Source organism: Balaenoptera acutorostrata, chromosome 2 (assembly GCF_949987535.1).
Source record: "Balaenoptera acutorostrata chromosome 2, mBalAcu1.1, whole genome shotgun sequence".
Lineage (NCBI taxonomy): Eukaryota > Metazoa > Chordata > Mammalia > Artiodactyla > Balaenopteridae > Balaenoptera > Balaenoptera acutorostrata.
This window is the reverse complement of record NC_080065.1, coordinates 135,539,859-135,562,700: the sequence shown is the minus strand read 5'-3', so window position 1 is coordinate 135,562,700 and position 22,842 is coordinate 135,539,859. Positions and strand designations below refer to the sequence as shown.

General features: G+C 43.4%; 1 protein-coding gene across 1 annotated transcript; it reads right to left on the bottom strand.

The window, feature by feature from the left end:
- Positions 1–823: 823 nt before the first annotated feature.
- Positions 824–22,314, bottom strand: SMIM3 (small integral membrane protein 3). Its single transcript, XM_007188630.2, has 2 exons — positions 21,991–22,314; positions 824–2,136 (listed from the first exon to the last, which is right to left on the bottom strand). Exon 2 carries the CDS (start codon positions 2,123–2,125, stop codon positions 1,943–1,945), a length of 183 nt encoding a protein of 60 aa, XP_007188692.2. The 5' UTR covers positions 2,126–2,136; positions 21,991–22,314; the 3' UTR covers positions 824–1,942.
- Positions 22,315–22,842: the final 528 nt, after the last annotated feature.

Genomic DNA, 22,842 nt, shown 5'->3' with positions numbered 1-22,842 from the left:
TGCACGCATCCAATTAGCTAACTCTAAATCACACATGAATCTCTGGCTAAAGTTTAGTTAGGAAAATGGGAGTTTTTCACGTTCAGTATAGTTTTTCACTTTCTAGCCTCTGCCACCCAGGAAGGCATATTAGAAAAAAAAAAAAATTGGAATAGATGCTGAGCAAACCAATCAGAATCTCGTCACATATATCTATCCCCCCTTGACCATTTTCTCCGAAACCTTCCTCTCTTACCTCTATACTACGTTCTATTCCTGGAAAGAGTTGTCTGTTCCCACTGTCTCCAATTCCTAACCCCCCATCCTTCCTTCGCTCACAGAGTACGACTGCATCCCTCTCATAATCAGTTCACATCACATGACCTTTTCCGTCTCCTTGCTTTGTCTTTTCCCCCCTCTTCCCCTTCCACTCCTCTTTAGCATTCTCCCAGTTCTGCATTAGCACCTCACTCCTCCCTGTCTAATTATGCAGATAATGCCCCCAAACATAATCCCAGCTATAAAATCTTTCCCAGGTTTCCAACTGCATCCTGAAAGTACCCACCTGAATATCACAAGCACCTCAAACTCAACATGTTAAACCCGATACTAAATACTAAAGTCATCTTACTTCCAAAATCTGTTCTCCCTCCTGCATTCTATGTCTGTGTAAACTGCATAACTATTCACCCACTTACTGAAGCTAGACCCACTTACTGAAGTTGATTTGATTGTCCTCTTTCCCTTTCTATTCCTATATTCAATCTGTCCCTAAGACCATAAATTCAGTGGAATCCTCTTACTGAGTTTAATAGGTGCTCTTTAAAGAAAGACTTCAGACATGCTCATTCTAGCACTTTATTGGAAATTAGTTATGTACATCAATGAAATCAGATCAACATAAAAGCATCATTTTCACACAATAATATCCCGATAATCTGTGCTGTCTTCTTACATAATTTAACAAATCCCCAGATGCTCCTGATTTTGGTCAAAGAGCTTGAGCGGTCCAGAAATCTCTCTATACATATAAATATAAATTGTAGCGTTTAAAATAAACATCATTGTTTGAGTTAGTTCCAAAGGTGCTGGGAACATCTCGTACCTTGGAATGGTTGCAGTGCTGGTGGGAGGGGATGAAGGGAGTACACGTTATGCGGTGGACCTAATAACAGCAGGGGCTGGGGCGGAGGGGCACACAGGGGACGGGGTGGGCGCTGGGTATCCTGAAAGCTGGCCAGGGAACTCAGCCACCCTGCATCTGCCAACACTGCTTGAGCGTCAAAGCTATGGGACGCTAATGCAGAAAGAAGCCCATCGCCCCAGCTCCCTTGGCATTACCAAGAAATGTCAGAGCCCCTCCAAACTGCAGATTCTGGTGTCCCGGGAAGATCCACCCATCTCCCTCCCCGTGCCATGCTCAATTCCCTCCCAAACTAGACAACTCAAGGGAGTGGCACCTCAAAGAAAATAACGTTGAGCCACATGCTGTTGGTCCCTTGGAATGATGACAGGGTGCCTTTTCTTGCCTTCACCTTAGGGGCACTGGGAAAGACTGCTCTGCCCCAGTATCTCCCTCACCACCTTGAAGGCCCTCATCAGCAGCTAGGGTCTTTGGTTCTTCAAAGCTTCTCAGCATTCAGCAGTAACACCTGTATATCTACTCACCAACAGCTTTAACCTCCACTAGGTCATTGGTTCTCACAACCCCATGAGGTAGGACGGGCAGGAATCACGATCCCCATTTGGAAAATAAGGAACCTGAAACTCATAGAATTAGGTCCCTTGACCGAACTCACACCACTGGCCAGTGGCAGAATCAAAACCAGAACTCGGATCTCCTCACATAGCGAGCTCCAGAGTCCACGCTCCAAAGTCCCTCCTGTGGCTCTTCTGAGAAAGGGGGAGAAGCTGGGGGCAGGGACGCTGTCCTCATCCCTCACCCGCTCCTCTTGGGAGGTTCTCAGACGGCCCCATTGAGGACAGGATGAGTCCGCATGCGATAGATGATGACCGCAGTGGCTGGGCACAGCAACAAGGAGGTCATGATGACAATGGTGGCCAGGATGATGAGGACAATGACCCAGATGTCCAGGATGTGCTTGGGGAGCACGACTTCCATGGGGACCTGGCTGATGGCATCCATGCTGCTTCACTCTGCAACAGACGGGAAAGAGGAATTCACCGTTTTGTACCCCAGGAGTCAGAAGGTAGGTCACTTACCAGCTGCTGTGTACTCGTTAATGTTGCCTGATCAATAATAGTAACGGCCTCATTTACTGTGGGCTTCCTATGTGCCAGGCCCTATGCTAAGCACTTTACGTGTATTAACTCACTTAGTCCTCACTTCAACCACCAACCCTTTGCGGTAGGGACTATTATTGTCATGCTTTTTTATTTCTTGGCCTTTATCTTCAGTTATTTCCATTTTGGAGATGAAGACTCTAAAGCCTTAAAAGATGTAGATGTAGTTAATTTGCCCAAGGAAGCAAAGCCAGGTGGGTGGGACTCCAGAGTCTTCATGTTTAACTATTAAACTATCATACCACCAGTCTGTTCCCTCATCTGTAAAATGGGAAATTCATTGTTTTTGGTCCTGCACCCCTTCTCCCCTTCTCCTGGTAACAGATCCTCCTCTTTTCTGGAGAACCTACCTTTTCTGTGTGGTTTAGTTAGGGCACACACCTGAGCACAGGGAAGCACATGTGACCTAGGCTTGGCCATTACAAATCTCCATAGCCTCAATTCAGGAATAGGCAAGTGACCCAGGCTAGGTCAACCAAAGTCCTCCCAGGGCTTTTATTCACAAACTATTGGGAAGGATGATTCTTTCTGCTGGGATTGCTAAACTGAAAGGATGTGAGTCTGGAAAGGATGGGCATGGGGCTATCTTGCCCACATGTGACAGCATGTCCTAGAGATGGAAAGAGAAGTGGAGTCCTGATGACCTCATTTGAGTACCTGAACCCAGCCAGTCTGACACCATCTGCAACCTCGAACGGCCCAGATATATGAGCGAATAATCCTCTGGTTTTGCTAAAGCCAGTGTCAGTTTGGTTTCTCTCACTTGCAGTTAAAAGAGTTCTGATGGATAAAGATGTCAATCAGTTGTTCCCAAACTTTTTCGATTCACAGCGCCTTCAGTAATTTTCTCACAGCACTCCAGGCCAAAAGAAATACCTAGCAGTTCCATTTATTACGTAGTTAGGTTCAATTTAATAAACATTTATGTCCTAGCAAATGAGTAGCTGTTTGAAAAAATAATACACAGAAATTGAAAGAAAAAAATTTGTATTTCACTCTTAGCCAGTTACTTATGGCATGTGTGCAACTGTGAGGCATTGCACAACTTTTCAAACTTTGGAGTCAGATGGGACGATGCCGTGCTCACTTCCTATTCCACACTCATTTGTGTGCAGTGCTTGCAGTATCATGGCAACTGCCAAAAACTCAGCATCACAAAATATAGCATCACCAAAAGGAATGTAGTATGATTAATGTTAGACTGTAAACTATCTTGAACTAGTAGTTTGCACAATGTCTGAGAGTTGTCAAATATCAATATTCCTGTCAAAAATTTTAAAGATCCCACAGCTCCCAGACGCACACTCTTCCAATGAGTTCACTGCGGCTCCCCAGGGCTCAGCGCACAACCTGGGAACCACAGGTGCAATATGTTCCCTGCCCAGAAGTCACAAGGCCGGAATAAACAATCTCCTACAGTTCCTTCCAGATCAAAGATTTATAATTCTGTGATTCAAGGTCCCAGGCAAAATCCCCAATTCCAGTCCTATTTCCTGCTTTTACCTAAATCAATAGCTTTTCCTTTTTAATGCCTTTGGCTCCATGCCCACTGTGGCCGCATTAAGTAAGTTTACTGATTACCATACCCAAGCTACAGTCTCCAAGATATGCATACTAGGGTGTTTGTTTCTGCACTGTCTGCTATAGCAACCAACACAACAGAAGTATCCATAAATAGTAGAGTATATCCATATAATGGAATACCAGGCAGCAATTTTCATTCATTTATTTAACAAATATACAGTGCTTGCTACACACCATGCACTGCTCCAAGTGTGTTACAAATATTAACTTATTTAATAGTTATTATTAAAAAGAATGATGATCTGCAGTGAGCTCCAAAATAGTCCTAAGTGGGGAAAAAAATAAAGTGCAGGATAATGTGTATAGGATAATTTCTTTGGTTCAGATTTTGTAGAATTAAGTAGATAGATAGGTGAGGATATATAAAAGTAAAATCATTTATAAGCAGAATCCGAAGAAAACGTTAATAGTGATTACCTTTGGGAGTTGGACTAGGAGTGGGAAAAGTTCCTGCTTTTCATTCTTCATTTTTTTTTATACTGTTGAGTTTTATAAACATGAGCATGTCTTACTTTTAATTATTTTCAAGTCAACCGGTTGATGGAGAAATGGGCTTTTTTGTTGTTGTTTTTTCTTTATTAAAAAAGACTAAATATATACACATACAATTTTCAAGCCAAATAAAATTAAAGTATGAGACTAGATTAGTGGTCACCAAATGCCATATACCGTGCTAAGTGAGAACCACCTAAGGACAGTTTAAAAAACGTTGCTTCGAGGTCCCATTACAGACTTACTGAATTAGACTCCAGAGGGGCCTCCCCCACCCCCATTTCCCAGGTGATTTGAATGTGCAGCCAGCTTTGGGAACCCCTGATCTCTAAGGCCTCTACCACTCTTCCTAGCTCCACGATTTGGGAACTGATTCCTCCGTGCTCTGTAGCCAGTCTAAGTCAGATGCGGGCACGTTCTAGGATGGAGGAGAAGCCTCCAGCGAGGCTCTCAGGGCCACAGGATTATAAGGCAGGGGGCCTGCCCTGCAGGAAGAGGCACAGGCTGGCCCTGCCTCAGCCTCAGAAACATGGTCACTTTCTCCAAGGTCTAAGGCACAGAAGCATGAGTCACAGGAGACGCACACTGTTAAAGAGAGACAGGGGTGGGGGAAATCATTCATTGTGGTCTCCTGATTACATCAATAGCTAGCTTGCCTTGGGCCAAAAGAACCCCACAAAAGCCCTTTCCGGTAAACCCATTAACATCAAACAGTCTCTGTAACTCCAAATGCCAGGAACACATAATCTCCCTGGCTGATTTTCATAAGGAAAACCTGTCATTTACGGGAACTCAGGCTTCAGGGCTCATCCACAACCAAAAACCACTGAAGCTAGAACTAGCCTTGTTTCACAGGTGGCAAAACTGAAGCCCAAAGGTCTTCCCCCACCTTCAAGCCCACCCCCTTCCAGAATGATCACTCAAAGACATAAATCTGATCAGATCACTGGCTCTAATTAAAACAAAACAGAACAAATCGATGAATAAATGAAACTTTGTCTGTAACCTGTATTCCAGACTGTACCACTATTACTTTTTCACACATGAAATTGTTTAAAACCCAGTCACAAAAAACAGATAAAATTGGAGCTCCTCTAGACTGCTGGGGAGTGCTCAGCGAGAGGGGTTTGGGGTCCTATCCAGTAAGCAGAGCTGAATAAATGTCCTTAGAGGCCCTAAGCACTAGAGATTAGGGTGCCCACCCCCTTCACATATATAATTCAAACTCAAAGCAATACTAAACCATAACACCAAAATGTGCACGTTACAATGAAATTAAAGTAATTTTTTTCGGGCTTCCCTGGTGGCGCAGTGGTTGAGAATCTGCCTGCCAATGCAGGGGACACGGGTTCGAGCCCTGGTCTGGGAAGATCCTACATGCCGCGGAGCAACTAGGCCCGTGAGCCACAACTACTGAGCCTGCGTGCCTGGAGCCTGTGCTCTGCAACAAGACAGGCCGCGATAGTGAGAGGCCCGCGCACCGCGATGAAGAGTGGCCCCCGCTTGCCGCAGCTAGAGGAAGCCCTCGCACAGAAACCAAGACCCAACACAGCCAAATAAATAAATAAATAAATAAATAATAATTAAAGGTGCTAATAATTTTTTTTTAAAAAAAGTAATTTTTTTCTTCTAACTGAAAAGATCTGAGAACATAGCTTTTCCCAGTTATATTTTTGGTGTCCCCACTTAGCACAGCCTGCTTACTTGGTACAGCACAGCTATTCAGCTGCTCCTTGACCCCTTGGGCTCCTCAGAAGTCAGATTGAAAGCCACAAGCTGTGATGTTCTCCAAGGGCCCTTCAGGGCTCTAAGGCTGGCCATACACGTGGCCAGGAGTCAGAGGGCACAGGGAGCTCCCTCTCCCTGTTTCAGCCCTCTCAGTCCTCCAGCGTGTTCTCTGATGAGCTATTCCCTCCCATGTAACAGAGGTTCCAGGAACTTCCACCCTTCCCCACGGTGAAAGAAAAGAAATTTTCCCCCAAATGAGAACTACACAAACCATATGTTCAGCACCATTAATGGCATGCTGGAAAAATTGGCTTGAGAAAAAGCAGGACTCGCTGACTTCTGTTTGACCTCTATCTGGCATCTGGGTGACTGGCTCCTTGTGAGGGCTCTATCTGGCATCTGGGTGACTGGTTCCTTGTGAGGGCATAAAACTCTGTTTCTTGGTACATCTAATGAATAACTATAGATCAATAAGCTTATTGTTTGCTTTACAGATATATTACTTGTGATTTCTGATGAATACGTCAAGTTGGAATATGGCACAAGCCATTCATGTCACAAATTTAACCTTATCATTGATAAAAATATGTTTTTATGACCGTGGAAGGTAAAACAGCAGTCAGGCCTAAATTCTTGTTACTTCAAACTGGTATACTTTATCTATTTACCTCGTTAATAAATAATAAACTTTAACATATGTTCGATATGTTTGTCTAAGAAACTATGTTAAAGTCACCCTGAGCTGACAAACAAAGGAGCCACTAGCTCCATCAGCCACTGACACCATCTAGGCCTTACACCACCTGCCTGTGACCTGGAGACATCATGGTTCCACTTTAGACCACAAGTTTAAGCAATGGAAAAGTTAAGAATCCCAAAATGACTATTTTGTATCCATTAATAAGACTAAGTGTAAGGGGGAAAAAAAAGAAAAGAAAAGAAAAAAATAGTAGTTCCTCCAAAGGAGGAAAACACTGTACCTTCTCCAAAAGTGGGCAATTCATCCCATCTATCAAGTAGTGTGTTTGGTCCAGTCTAGGAAGGAAAGCAGAGGTTCCCTACTGCCTGCTTCAGAAACATCAAATTTTACTTTTGGGACCATTTTTCTAAAGTAACTGAAAGTTCTTTTACAAAAAAAAAAAAGAATCCTTCCAGTCAGTTCTATCATATGGCAAATTTTCTAGTGCCAACAAAAAAATATACATTTCATAAACTAAAATTTCCTACAAGTCAGGAGTTATAGAATAACCAAATTCAAAGTGACTAATCTGTGCTATCTACCTTCTTTTCAATTATGAGACTCACTCCGCAACAAGTAACTTTCACCGCTCTGACAGAGCACTGTATAGTTTTTGGCTGAGCACTCTCAGGACCAGTAACTCTGTCTAGGGTGTTCATTCATTCATTCACTTGTTAAGTACTTGCTATATACATGATACTCTCTTAGGAGTTACTATTATTTACTCAAAAGACATGACTCTTTTAATTCCAAGGAGCACAAAGAAGTATCCCTCCCCTTAAACACAGAATTACACAAGCCAGCATTTGTTTAACAAATACCAACTGCTAAGGACTGTGCTAGGCCTCGTCCCATACATTAATTTATTTAAACTTCACAGTAATCCTGTGCAGGATATATTATTTTACAGATGTGGAAAGTAAATCTGAGAGAGGTTAACTGGCTTGTGATCATAAAATTAGTAAACGGGATTCAAACTCAGGTCTCCTGACCCTGTATTCACCACTACGTACAGCTACCTCCAAAGCACCCACACAGACCCAGGAGTATGAACAGGGAGATGCCAGATCCATAGCTCTCTTTTAAGTCCAGGTCAGACTATTACTGTTTTTGGTCAAAGGGCATTCTAGATTTAGAGAATTAAGAAAAGGTATGCACAGAAATAGAGCAAACAATCCTAAAATGTGTATGGAACCAACAAAAGATCCTGAGTTGCAAAGCAATCTGGAGAGAGAACAAAGCTGGAAGCATCATGCTCCCTGATTTCAAACTATATTACAAAGCCACAGTAATCACAAAAACATGGTATTGGCATAAAAACAAACAGATCATTGGAACAGAATAGAGCCCAGAAATAAGACCACACATATACGGTCAATTAATTTACTACAAAGGGGGCAAGAATACACAATGGAGAAAGGACAGTCTCTTTAACAAATGGCATTGAGAAAACTAGGCAGCCACATGCAAAAGAATGAAATTAGATTACTATCTTACAACATGCATAAAAATTAACTCAAACTGGATTAAAGACCTGAAACCGTAAAACTCCTAGAAGAAAACATAGACAGTAAACTCCTGGACATTTGTCTTGGGAAGGATCCTTCAGATCTGACTCCAAAGGCAAGGGCAACAGAAGCAAAAATAAACAATAAAAAAAAACTACATTAAACTAAAAAGCTTCTGCACAGCAAAGGAAACTATCAACAAAATAAAAAGGCAACCTACTGAATGGGAGAAAATATTTGCAAAGCATATATCCAATAAGGGGTTAATATTCAAAATATATAAAGAACTCATACAACACAACAACAACAACAAAAATCTGATTTAAAAAATGGGCAGAGGATCTGAATAGACATTTTTCCAAAGAAGACAAACAGATGGCTAACAGACACATGAAAATATGCTCAACATCACAAATCATCAGGGAAATGCAAATCAAAACCACAATGAGATATCACCTCAACCTGTTAGAATGGCTATTACAAAAAAGGCAAGAAATAAGTGTGGGCAAGGATGTAGAGAAAAGGGCACTTTTGTACACTGTTGGTGGGAATGTAAATTGGTGTGACCACTATGGAAAACAGTATGGAGCTTCCTCAAAAAATTAAAAATAGAACTACCATATGATCCAGCAATTCCACTTCTGGGTATTTAGCCAAAGAAAACAAAAACACCAATTTGAAAAGATATATGCAGCCCTATGTTCATTGCAGCATTATTTTTAATAGCCAAGATATGGAAACAAACTAAGTGTCTATCAATGGATGAATGGATAAAGAAGGTGAGGTGTATATACACAATGGAATACTACTCAGCCATAAAAAGAATGAAATCTTGCCGTTTGTGACAACGTGGATGGACCTTGAGGGTATTAATGCTAAGTGAAATAAGCCAGTCAGAGAAAGACAAATACCATTTGATTTCATTTGTATGTGAAATATGAAAAAACAAATGAACAAACAAAACTAAACTAAACCAAACCAATAGATACAGAGAAGAGACTGGTGGTTGCCAGAGGGAAGAGGCGTCAGAGAGTGGGTAAAATGGGTGCAGGGGGTCAAGAGGTACAAACTTCCAGTTACAAAATAAATAAGCTGTCGGGATGTAATATACCGCATGGTAACTATAGTCAAGAGTACTGTATTGCATATTTGAAAAGTGATAAGAGAATAAATCTTAAAAAACTCCTCATCACAAGAAAAAAAAATTTGTAACTTTGGTGACTAGATGGTAACTAGAATTATTGTGATGATTATTGCACAGCATATACAAATTTTGAATCATGTACACCTGAAATTAATATAATGTCATATGCTAATTACACCTCAGTTTAAAAAAAGAGAGGTGCAATCTACAAAGATCAGGACTTTCACTTCTGTTAACGACAAACTAGATAATTTTGACCAATCTTCTTACTGAGGACTGGAAAAATTAGGCCCCCCAAAAATCTGCTCAAAGGCACTAAGAAGTAGCAAAATAATGCAGAATTACCAGGCTAAGATCTGGAAGAAGACAGAAATTCAGGGAGGTGAGCCTGGCATTTGAAGCAGCATTTCCATTAGTGGAGGATGGAGGCTAAGCAGTGTTTCTGACAGACTCAAAAGTACAAGACTGCCAAGACAGAGAAAGCAAAACCCCTGCATTTTGAGTTTGGACTTCAAAGAGCACTCTTAGTTCTAAGAGTGAACAAGAAGTATACGAATCCTGGAGACTGCCACATGCCGCGGAGCAACTAAGCCTGTGCACCACAACTACTGAGCCCTCGTGCCACAACTACTGAAGCCCACACGCCTAGAGCCCATGCTCTGCAACAAGAGAAGCCACCGCAATGAGAAGCCCGCGAACTGCAACGAAGAGTAGCCCCCGCTCACCGCAACTAGAGAAAGCCCACGCGCAGCAACAAAGACCCAATGCAGCCAAAAAAAAAGAAAAGATTTACAGGGGCTCCAGATATTGGAGTTGTCAGACAGACACACACTTTAAGTAACCTTGATTACTATGTTTGAGGAGAAAATAAAACAAGATTGAGAATTTTCACAGAGAACTGGAAACTATAAGAAAGAACACAACAGATTTTTTAAAAGAACCAAATAGAAATTCTAGAACTGAAGAATACAGTTAATTGAAGAAAAAAAAAACCTCAATGAATGGACTTAACAGCAGATGAAGCATAGCTGAAAAAAGAATTAGTGAAGTGGAGGATCAGAGAGAAAAATCATAATGAAGCAGACAAATAAAAGGGTGAAAAATACAGAAAACTGGGTAAGGGGTACAGAGGAAACAGTGACACAATACAACATACATGTAACTGGAGTCCTAGAAAGAGAGAAGAGAGAATGGGGCAGAAACAACATTAGAGAAAGAAAGAACTAAGCTGATGAAAGACATCAATTCACAAACTAAAGAAGCCCTATGAAGTCCTAGCAAGATAAATAAAATGAAATCCATAGTTAGGTGCATTATAGTAAATCTGCTGAAAGCCAGAGACAAAGAGAAAAAAAGATTATCTTCAAATGAAAACCAGTTAGACTGAGAGCTAACTTCTCAACAGAAACAATGGAATCTAGAAAGCAGAATGATTTTTTTAAAGTGAACAAAAATAACTAAAAAGTATTAAGATGAAATAAATTTTCAGATAAAAATACAGGATTTAAATATTCAATGACAGTAAATAAATAGCAGAAGAAACAGAATTAAAGTGTTCTGATTTTCTGGCATTGTCTGGGAAAGGGCAAGATAACCAAATAACATTGGACTTTGTTAAATCAAGGATGTATATTGTAATCTCTAGTGTAGCCATTTAAAAGCAGCAAAAGGGTACACGATTTTCAGAGGAAACAAGAAAAAGGGGGGGAAAACAGAACAGGTGGGACAAATAGAAAGCACATAAAAAGATAGTAAATTTAAACTGAAACTAACAAAAACTATCAGAGCATATAAAAATATAATTTTTTTTTTACAAGAAACACATGGGGATTCAGAAATGTTGAAAGTAAATGGAAACAAAAGGAATACCATCTATCACAAATTTTGGAAGCTAGTAGAGCTATCTTATCATCAGATAAAGTAGACTTTTAGGCAAAAAGTATAACTAGAGATACCAAAAGATAAAATGATTTTTAATTTTTATATACCTAATCTCAGAATTATAAGGAGAAATGGACAAATTTACAATTATAGTGGGAGAGTTCAACACATCTCTCTCAAATACTGACGGAACAAAAAGATTTTAGAAAGCACCTAAGGACACAGAAGACTTCTTAAATTAGTAGTTTTCTACAATATATAATTTCAAGTAGAAAAACTAATTTAAAATAAAAAGTTAACATTTAGATTATTTCCTCTATGAATAACTATATATTCATTAATGGTATTGGAAGAGAATAACTTGGAGAGTAATTACATTAGAATAAAGGGAAGCATAATGTATTGCATTCAAAAAGCAAGTTCAAAGCAGAGTAGTTTTAGTGTAGGAACAAATAAGTTTTAGAACTTATTTCATACATTAAGTCATTTGACCTGACTCAGAAAATAGAGAGCTGGTTCTAGTATGCTCCAGTTACAACTGTAAATAGGCTATTTCTGTAAAGCAATGACAGTAAGCAGAATTCTAAGGTGGCTCCCATAATCTCCGTTCCCTGGTGTTACCCTGTGATTAGGTTAGGTCACGTAACAAGGGAGAAGGGATTTTGCAGATGTAATTAAGGTTCTAGAATTGCTTACTTTAAAGTAATGGAGGGCTTCCCTGGTGGCGCAGTGGTTGAGAGTCTGCCTGCCAATGCAGGGGACACGGGCTTGAGCCCTGGTCTGGGAAGATCCCACGTGCCGTGGAGCAGCTGGGCCCGTGAGCCACAATTACTGAGCCTGCGCGTCTGGAGCCTGTGCTCCGCAACAAGAGAGGCCGCGATAGTGAGAGGCCCGCGCACCGCGATGAAGAGTGGCCCCCGCTTGCCACAACTAGAGAAAGCCCTCGCACAGAAAAGAAGACCCAACACAGCCATAAATAAATAAATAAATAAATACTTAAAGTAATGGAAAAGATTACCCTGGGTGGGTCTGACTTAATCGGGTAGAAGTCCTTTAAAAGAGGGCTGAAGCTTTCCCTAGGTCAAAGATACTCTTCTGCTGGCCTTGAGTTGCAAGAAACAAATCTACCCACAACCTGAAAGAGCTTGCAGGCAGATTCTGCCCTAATGGATCCCCCAGATGCCAATGAGGTCTGGCTGACACCTTGACTGAAGCTCTGTAAGGACCCAGCTAAATTGTGCTTACAATCCTGACCCAAGGGAACTGTGAGATTCTGAATGTATGTTTTAAGCCACAAAATTGTGGTAATTTGTTATGGTAGCAATAGAAAACTAATACAGCAATACTGTATCCTACTGGGTTTGTTCCATGGAGGTGAAACTTCTACAAAGTAATGGTATTCTAGAAATCTACACAGAATTTAGACACTATCTAGTTTAAACCACATAATCTACCTTCCGTTTTATAGATGAAGGACATGACTTGCCCAGGGTCACATAGCAAGTTAATGGCAGGACCCAGGGGAGAACTCAGGCCTCCTGATTTGCAGTGCTCTTTTCAATTCCATCACTATCCTGTTTCAGATGGGAGCTGGGAGAAGACTGTGGGGCATCAGGTCGGAGAAAGCAGTGATAGAGAATAAACTAATATAACGAATGAGAGCCCGCCAGGCTTCTTTTTTTTTGTACTGAAGTATAGTTGATTAACATTAACATTAACAATGTTAACAATGTTGTGTTAATTTCTGCTATACAGCAAAGTGATTGTTATACATATATATATTCTTTCTTAAAATATTCTTTTCCATTATGGTTTATCATAGGATACTGAATATAGTTCTCTGTGCTATACAGTAGGGCCTTGTTGTTTATTCATTCCATGTATAATAGCTTACATCTGCTAACCCTAACCTGCCTCCCCCAATCCCCTCCCCCTTGGCAACCACAAGTCTGATTTCTATGTCTGTGGTCTGTTTCATTTGTGTCATATTTTAGATTCCACATATAAGTGATATCACATAGTATTTGTCTTTCTCTTTCTGAAATACTTCACCTAGTATGATAATCTCTAGTTGCATCCATGTTGCTGCAAATGGCATTATTTCATTCTTTTTTATGGCTGAGTAGTATTCCATTGTATATATGTACCACATTTTCTTTATTCATTCATCCATCAGTGGACATTTAGGTTGTTTCCCTGTCTTCGCTATTGTGAATAGTGCTGCTATGAACAGAGGGGTGCATGTATCTTTTGGGATTAAAGTTTTGTGCGGATATATGCCCAGGAGTGGGATTGCTGGATCATATGGTAACTCTATTTTTAGTTTTCTGAGGAACCTCCATACTGCTTTCCATAGTGGCTGGTACAGGCTTCTTGACTGTACCTTTTTTACTACATAAAAACCTAAGGGGACCTTTAGGCCCAGAGCCCTAAACAACTCCCCCAAAGGTGAGGCAGTGAGATAGTTTTCCAGGACCACACACACACCCACACACCAAAAGCAAAGCAAAGCAGTGTCCTGTCAGAAGCACTCATGGATATAGTTCTAACCTTTGTATTTCATCCCTTTGACTTAAGGTCCAAATGCAAATCAACCCAGTGAAGAACGTAATGACTAAGCCTTGTAACTGATTTATTCCTCACCTTGGGTAAGAACATCAGAGAAGAGAGGGAGAGACACTGGAATCCTACTTGTAGTGGGAGACTCCACCAAATTGGAAAAAAAAAGCCAACATGCATAGAGAACGAAAGACTAGGAGAGGAATGGACTTTGCCTGGGTTCCAGCTCTGCCCCAGCACTGATTTTACCCAACACAGCTCCGTTCTCCTCACAGAATGCCTTCCCTCTCTACTCAGTGGTATAGGTACTGAATAAACATTTCTTAAGTCAGCAAAGCCCCAAGCTCCTGTAATCTGGTAAGGTGATAGAAGCTCTTAGAGTGGAGACAATACTTGGAAACAGCAGGGAATTAGCTCCTAAACACTCAGATTGCAGAGTAGTGTTAAAAGCCCAGTCTTAGAGGCCAGTCGGCTTGGATTTAAATGTGGCTCTACCACTTTCTAGCTGAGCTACCTTGTATAAGTTACTTTAACTTCCTAATGCTTCCATTTACTCAGCTGAAAACAAAAACAAAAATGGGAAAAAAATAGTATCTGCCTTGTAGGGTTAGGAGAACTCCATGAGATAACCACATATAGTACTTAGCAGTGTTCTGACAAACAGTAAGCACTCTACAAATGTTCGTCCTATGATGAATAATTCCTGACCACAGGGACTCTCTGCAAATATCCACCCACTTTGGCTAGAGTTTGTTAGCATCCCTAACTTGGACTGTGTCTTCGCTTTATCAACAAAGATGATAGATGCTTAATCCATATTAACAATTTTTTTTTAATCAACCAGCAGCAGCACTGGTTAACCTGACCTATTCCTCGAGTCCAAGTATGAAGCTAGTAGAGTAGCAATTCATTCTAATTCAATAAACATTTATGGCAGTGTGATTAACACTGGGGCACTGGGGAGTGGGTGTGGAGATAGAGAGAAATACAGTGTTTTCCCTTATGAGGCTCAGGCTCTTCTGGAGGAAAAGACATGAATTACAATACAAGGCAGAAAAGTGGACTAAAGGTACAAAGCACATGCTATCTCCAAGGAGGAAAGAAGGAGAGTACTTGATTTGAATCCTGCTTTCCACCCGTAGAAGTATGACTTTGGACAAGTTATTTAAAAATGCTAAACCTGTCTTCTCATCTTTAAAATAGGGACACTAAAAGCACTGCACTGCAACATCCTATTGCGAGGATAAAGTGAGATAATATGTATGGAGTCCTGGAAAATAACAGACGCTCAAAAAAATATTAATCCTCATGCCTTCGTTTTTGTCTAAGTAAAATTGAAGATAAAAAAGGGGGCTTTTGATATGGACTTTGAAGGTAAGTAGGAGTTCAAAAGAAAGAAATACAGGGAAAGGCAAGATCAGTAGAATAAACATCATCAACAAAGCCCAGAGCTGATGAGATACTTGGTGTGTTGGGTGCACATGTAGTCCTGGTGGCTTTGGCAAGAAACTTAACCTTTTAAAGCTCCAGTTTCATTTAAAAATGGGAATAATAATAACTATTAATAGTAACTTCTTCATAGGGATGCCATGGAAGTTGAATGAGCTAATGCACATAAAGCACTTACTTGGACAATGCCTGGTACACAGTAAGGGCTTCATAAATGTTAAACTGAGCTAGTGAACACAGCTCCCAAACTCACACAAAGTTCAGAGGCTCTACCATTAGTTTGGGCACCATGACTGCTCTGCGACTGATCTAGGAAACTGCAGTGATAGTTTCATAAACAAACAGCTGTTGATGTCTGTCCCAGCTTTGACCTTCCACCAGAAATGCACACTCTCCACATCTGAACTGCAGCTAACAGTTAACTTTTGAGAGACTGCCAGTGGTTATCCAACCAGTTTTACCACCAAGGAGTTCTCCAAGGAAGAATGCAATAAAAGAAATGACTTCCTGATGGCAGGCAAACTTAATTATGCCAGAGTGGGAGAAAAGGCAGATAGAGGCAGGTGGCTTCCTGCAGGTGTGGCCTTAGTCCGGCACTGCCAGAGCTCTGAGCAGACAGGGCTGATGACTCCTTTCTACTAGACACGGAGGCCAGGGAGGAGGCAGCTAGAACCAGCTCTGAGTCACTTAGGCTGGAGGCGTCTCTTGAAGCAGCACAGGGGAGTAGACTAGGGGGTTTACCAGCAAGGCCCAGTTTGTAGCACCTCTTCCTAAAGCTCTACCCTCTGAAAGAGCTGGTGAGATTGTCAGAAAAGAATGGAGCATTTAGGCCAGACAGAGAGGGCAACTCAAGTACCAAGAAGGGACCCCACTGGCCACCTAGTAGCCTGGGGTACCTAGTGACCTGTGTCCCAAGTGCTGTTCCATTTCAAGACCTTTGCGCTTGCTGTTCCCGCTTCTTAAAATGCTCTTGCCGCTAGATCTCTTCAATATCCAGTGTCTCAGTGGCCATGATCTCAACTTAAACGCCACCTCTTTGGAAAAGCCTTTCCAGACCCACACTATTAAATTACCATCTTATCCACCAGCCATTCTCCATCTCATACCTTGTTTTATTTTCTTCATAGACTTTTCACAGCCTGAAACTAGCTTGTTTGTTTGCTTGTTTGTTTGTTTTTATTGGCCATCTTTGCCCACTCAAAGTACAGTGCAAGTACTAGGAGAGTAGATGCATCATCTCTTGTTCTCTGCTGTTCACTTAGCACCCATCACAGGCTCTGCTCTGGCACACAGTAAGTGCCCAATGAATGTGAGATTGACAAAGAAATGAATATGGACAGACTGGGGAACTTTAGATTTGAGCTTAACTCCTAGAACTTAGTTAGTGGGGGAAGTCCAGGAAGGATCCTCATCCCTGTAGAAGTTCAACGACCTTAAAGTCAGAACCTTATCTCTTGAATAAAATAACACCTTCTGACATGATCTCTGTACACTGAGGAAGGATTACGGGGCCTCTTTCTTTCCCAGTCCACCTTGTACCTGCCAGGCAAAGGAGCACTGGACTTTCAGAATAATGTCCTCTAGGCGTCCCACCTACTGACTTGCTTGGGCTGGTGAGTCAAATTCAGGTTTTGATTCCCTGTGTTCAGGGGCTGGGCTTTGAGGTGGATGTGTAGGGGTTGGGGGGTTACGGCCCGAAGTATGGACTTTTCTCTCTCTGTTCTCCAAAGAGAACAGAGAGGCTGATAAAAGGGAAGGGGATTTCTCACGAGAAGTCCAGTATGAGAAGGCCATCCCAGTCTCACATTTACTCTTGGAAACAGTGTTATGTAATAGCTAGCCTCAAGTATTTACCAATTCAGCAAGGAGTCCATTTCACCAGGGACCTTTGTTCCAAAGAAAGGGGCCAGTGGAAGGAGTGGGCAGGACACACAACTATCAAACATGTGAAATAAAGCAAATGAGAGGACTTTCTCCAATGACCCAAAGTCCCTGAGGAGCATTCTGTTCTCATTTTACCCCAGTTGGCTTCTATCTCCTCCAAAATTCTTAACAGTCTAAAGACTTGTTCCCTGCATGAGTTTCTATCTGCTCCTCTGTGGCTGGAAAAATGGAAAAACACCAGGATATTTCAAAGAGATCAGAAAGCAGCCAGAGCTGTTCAAGACTGCACGTACCATCTGACCCAGCCAATCACAGAGTCTTAGAAACCAACAGGGAGCCAGCAGAGGAGAAACCCGGGCCAAATCCACAGCGTCCTGTTTAAGCCTCTACCATCCATCATTGTTATTTGCCAGTGACTAAGTGCCTGCTGCTGCTGGGCTGACAAAGGAGACGCTCCATGAGATCGGCTCTCGGGGGGCTGGGGGGGCAGAGGGGTGTCAGTGATAGAGCTGCAAGGGCACCGCAGTGGTGTGAATCCCCTGCCAAGATGTGTGATCCAGAACAAGTCCTTCTGCTAAAGCGGGCCTTGCTGTGTATGGTAGGCAGAATAATGACCCCTCAAAGATGTCCACATCTTGGTCCTCAAACCTTAAATATGAACAAGGAAGCACGGCTCAGAGGCAGGAGCCAAGGGAAGAGGCAAAGGGACTCTGCAACTGTGATTAAAGTTAAGGAGTTTGAGATGGGGAGATGATCCTGGATTATCCAGGTGAACCCAATCTAATCACATGCGTCCTTAAAAGTGAGGAGGAAGGCAGCAGAGTCGGAGAGAGGACCTGACTGGCTGTTACTTACCCTGAAGGTGGAGGAAGGGGGCTGTGCGCCGAGGAGTGCAGTGGCCTGAGAAGCAGGGAATGGCCCTCAGCTTGCAGCCAGCAAGAAAACAGTGACCTTGGTCCTACATCCACAGGAACTGAGTTCTGCCAGCAACTCAAATAAGCAGGGAACCAAGTCTCCCCTAAAGACTCCAGAAAGAAACGCAGGCTGATGATGCCTCGATTTACTCTAGGGAGATCCATACTAGATTTATGATTGCTAGAACTGTAACACAATATATCTGAAGCCATTAAATTTGCCGTAATTTGTTACAGCATTAGAAAACAAATGCAGGGTGTGATCCTGCGTAAGTCCCTCTTTCAAAGTGAGCTTCAGTTTCCTGTAGGTCAATAGGAGAGGATGGACAAGGTGACCCCCTAAGGGGCCAGCTCTCAAAGACTGACTCTGCTCCCCGGAGAGCTCCGCCCCAGGTCAACACAAGATGGTGTGTTGGGTTGAAAACCATTAAAGAAAACATAGAGAAGAGTGAGGGAAAAAGAAGATTAATCTTTAAAAAGCCCCAAGGTGTTTCCTAAGATGCCACCCAGGGCACTCAGAAAGAAAGGTCTCCTGTTTTGCCCCTCGTTACTTCCTTGACCATACATATCCCTGAGGAACGAAGTGGGAAGCCTGAGAGGGCTAGACAGACGCTTCACAATCAATCCGTAGAGGCTGTCCAGAGCACCGTGTTAAGACGGATTCTCCTGCCCTGTGGAGGTTTGTTGAAAAGTCCTGAGTATCAGTGTCAGCCTGGGGTAGGGAATTAGGAGGAGTGATGTGTGTGACAGATATGTGTCATCATTAATTTAAACTGATTTGGGGAACCCAGTTGTTTTCTCTGTCTTTCCTTCTCCCTCCTCCATTTCTTTTCCCCTGGTCTTATGTAGTGGGTCACCAGCAATTCACATGCCCAATCAGCCAACCATGGTCCAAATCAACAAAATAAGGAAGCTGTATCTACACACAACTAAGTAGTTTAAAGTCACACAATTTAGTCACTGAATCTGTTTTGCTGTTGTTCAATGTGCTAGGCACTTATAATTCTGACCTGTTGCCCTTCCTGGCTACCTAACTCTTAGCCTTTACTCCCAGATGTACACCACTCTCATGTGAGTTTCACTGTCTGTTTCCCTAGTGAGTTGGAAGGGTACTAGAGTCCCTAGTGATTCACTAGACCAGTGGCTGCCAAATTCTCACTTAACTCCCCCAGGTCACCCTGTAAGTAAGTGACAGAGACAAGATCTGAATCCAGATCCCCGCAACTGCAGTGAGGTTCAGAGCATAGACCCTGGAGCCAAACTGCCTGCGTTCAAATTGCAGCTCTGCCACTTACTTCCTGTGTGATCATGCGTGAGTTACTCTCTGGACCTCAGTTTCCTCATCTATAAAATGGATGCAGTGATGGTCCCTACTTCATAGGATTATGGTAAAGATCATAGCATTATGTAAAATGCTTAAAATAATGCCTGGCTAATAGCAAGCACTCAATAAATGTCAAGTATGGTTATTATTACATTTTATTCAGCTTACCTGGCCAATCAGGGAGGGGGTCAGCAATGTGTGGTAATACCAACATTTACTCTTATAAACTGTGAGTGCGAGTACACGTGTGTCTTTGATACCACTGCCAATAGTGGCAGTGTAAGACAATCAAGATAAAGCTACTCTTTCCTTGGAAATATTTCCTGTGTTTTTATGCTTTAATCCATGGAGAAGAAACAGAAGCACTTTTTCTTTTCTTTTTTTTTTTTTTTTGTACTTAATGTATTTATTTGAAACTTTGTACATGTCCCACTAAAGCATTCTAATATTTCGTTAGAGTGTGATAGGCAGTATAGTAAGCATCTCTGTGTAGGCGAACAAACATCTATTACAAATATACCGTGTTTCACTGAGCCTTCCCCTGGAAGAGCAGACTCTACACTTTCTGGCAGCATTTTTTTTTTTTTAAGTTCTGTGGGTATTATTTCCTCTAGAATATGTTCTTTTATTTTACCTGATAGTCGACAAGGTGGATCTTTGTGGGGGCCTCTTTTAGAAATGCCACAAGAAGGACCAGGTGCAGGACCACCACTACATTCACCAGAATGGTCAGTTACCCATTCTCTAGCTACTGCTAACAAAAATTGCTTGTGAGTCATTTTATTCTGAGAAGAAGCACTTTTCTTAAAAAAAAAAAAAAAAAAAAGGATCAGAATATGGCTGGGAAAGCATCTGAGGCTGTAACTACCTCTTTACCCCTTGGTCTGACACCCCTGGGCCCAATATGTGACCCAACCACACTTGGTCCCCAGAGTCTCTGATTTGTTTTATGTCTCAAACACCTCACCACGGCTCAGTGATTCTCAGGCTGGGCCAGAGACAGGGAATCCCCAGACGTTTTACGGGATGGAGCCCACAGCACTGACGCTCTGAGAGGTCAGTGTCTGGAAGATCTGATGGGGCACTAGTTATAACCCCCGTGGCATGATTCATAACCCCAAGACAGCTGGAAACAGGAGGTCTCGGTTGGAGCAGAGAAACGCTTCTCCTTGCCTGTTTTTGGTTGTTGTTATGACAGAAGTACGTGATGTCCTGAGGCTCAGCTGGGCTGTCTCGTATATGCTCAGAGGATTGCTGAGTGGCCTGAATAACCCCCAAAGCACATCCCCCTTAACCACAGACACCCAACTGTTCCACCTCCACTTCCTCATTTTCTAGGTGGGGGAAGCAAGGTCCAGATAGGGAAACCCCTCAAGGTAACCCAGAGTGTCTCCTGACTCCCAGGGAAATGTTCACCCAACCCCCAGCCCCACCCTATTCAAGCATTCACAACCCTTCCGGACTATGGACTATTTACCCACCACACTGGGACCACAGATCATAGCAGATGATCAGGGAATCTTACATCCTTGAATAACTGAGCAGCTCTCAACACTACAGCCTAGAGCTTTGAGGGAATCTATAGGCAAATGGGAGACTCAAGAGCCCCCAGGTGCCAGCAAGACTAGAACGAGTCAAGAAGAAACAAGTGGAGCTGCATGCATAAGAGCCCAGCCTGGCCACTGAATCCAAAAAACAACCTTGACAGTTGTTTGGGTTTTTAATGGTTTACATCTCTCTCTCACTCAGTAGGCAGTATTGGGCGCCTGTTCACCAGGCCCTGTGCCAAGCGCTGAGGATGAGAGACAGTCCCTCCACTCAAGGGGGCTCAGGGGTGCAAGAGAACTGGCAATTGCAACAACCAAGTCCTAAGTAAAGAGGCAGGAGGGAGCTTGGGAGGAAGGCTTCTCTCCAAGATACTTTGCATGTTCCCTTTCTCATTTGATCTGTATGCAAAGGGTATTTTCTCCATTTCACAGATAGAGAAACTGCTCGTGACAGACCAGGGCTGGAACCCACCACCCCTGACTCCAAACCCCTGGCGCCCTCCACGTGGGACTTTGAGAAAAGTAAGACAGATAGCCTGCTGCTCTGGGTGGTGCAAAGACCCAAACTGCCGGCGCAGCGCCCACAGCGGTGCTCAGGCTGGGGAGCTGAGCCCTGACGCCGCGCCTGCAGAGCAAAGAGGCAGCAGAGCCTGCTCGAGGAGGGGGCGCGCTCCCCAACCCCGGGCAGGAGCAGGGAAACGCGAGAGAGGCCCGTTTCCGGTGGGGCTGGGAGCCCACCCATCCAAGCTCCGGCCTCCGGGGAGGCCCAAGATCGAGCACCGAAGGTCTTTGGAACTTAGGGGCTGACAGAAGGAGAAAAGAGAAAAGCAAAAGTGATGAAGGGGGAGAAATGTGGAAGAAAAGGAGATAAAAAGAGGGCAGTTGGGAGAGCATTGGGGTAGAGGCAGCACGAGAGCCAGAGTCCCAGGCACGACACTTAATAACCCCACTCACCCTGGATCCGCACAGCTCCTTTGAAAACCCACGGCTCCCGCCGCTGCTGGATCGTGCCAGGTCTGCGAAAAGTTCCTGGGGTAGAGGCAGCTGGAACGCTTCTCCAGGTCTCCTCGGACGGTACGGGCCCCAGCAGCGGGATGCGACCCCTAGCCCTGGGATCTCGGCCCCGAATGCGCCCCGTAGCTCCAAGCCGCGGGCAGGCGGAAGCGCGCAGCAGTGGCCGGGACTCGCGGCTGGGCACGGGGCACGCTCTGCTCGGGTGGCTCTGGAATGCGCGGCCGCCAGAGACCGCCCCCGGAACGCGGGGGCCTCGGCAGCTGCAGCCCGGCTCAGCTCCTCCCCCTGCCTCCCCAGCGGGCTGCACAGGAAAGAAGAAACCGAGTCTCGGGGTTCCGAGAGTGCCACTTGTCACGCACTCGCCGTGTGACCTTAGCAATCACTTCTCCTGTCGAGGGTCTCCACTCTCTTGTATTGTAAACAGAGAGACTTGACCTAAAATGTGTCCTCCGTGATCCTTTCCAGCTGTAGTCTTACACATGGGAAAGTCTAGCCCTTTAGTTTGGTTGGAGTTTGGTTTGGAAGGAGGTTTGAATGGAGGAGCACAACTCAAAGCTCCTCTTTTGCAATGTACTGAGCGTAGGATCCTTAACAAGAGGCTTCACCTCGCTGACTGTTGCATTCTCTGTAAAATGAGGACAGGAACACCTGTCTCCCAGTCGTGTTGTAAGGACAGGGTTGGAGGGCCAGCATGAATGAAGCTGGTTGGTTGCCCGCTATAACGTGCCTCTGCACGTCCTGTTTATTTTGTGATAACAGTGAAATGGCCCAATCTAAGGCCCATTAGAGCTC

Coding starts and splice junctions, on each gene's coding strand:
- SMIM3 (XM_007188630.2), bottom strand. CDS start 2,125: ATGGATGCCATCAGCCAGGTCCCCATGGAAGTCGTGCTCCCCAAGCAC.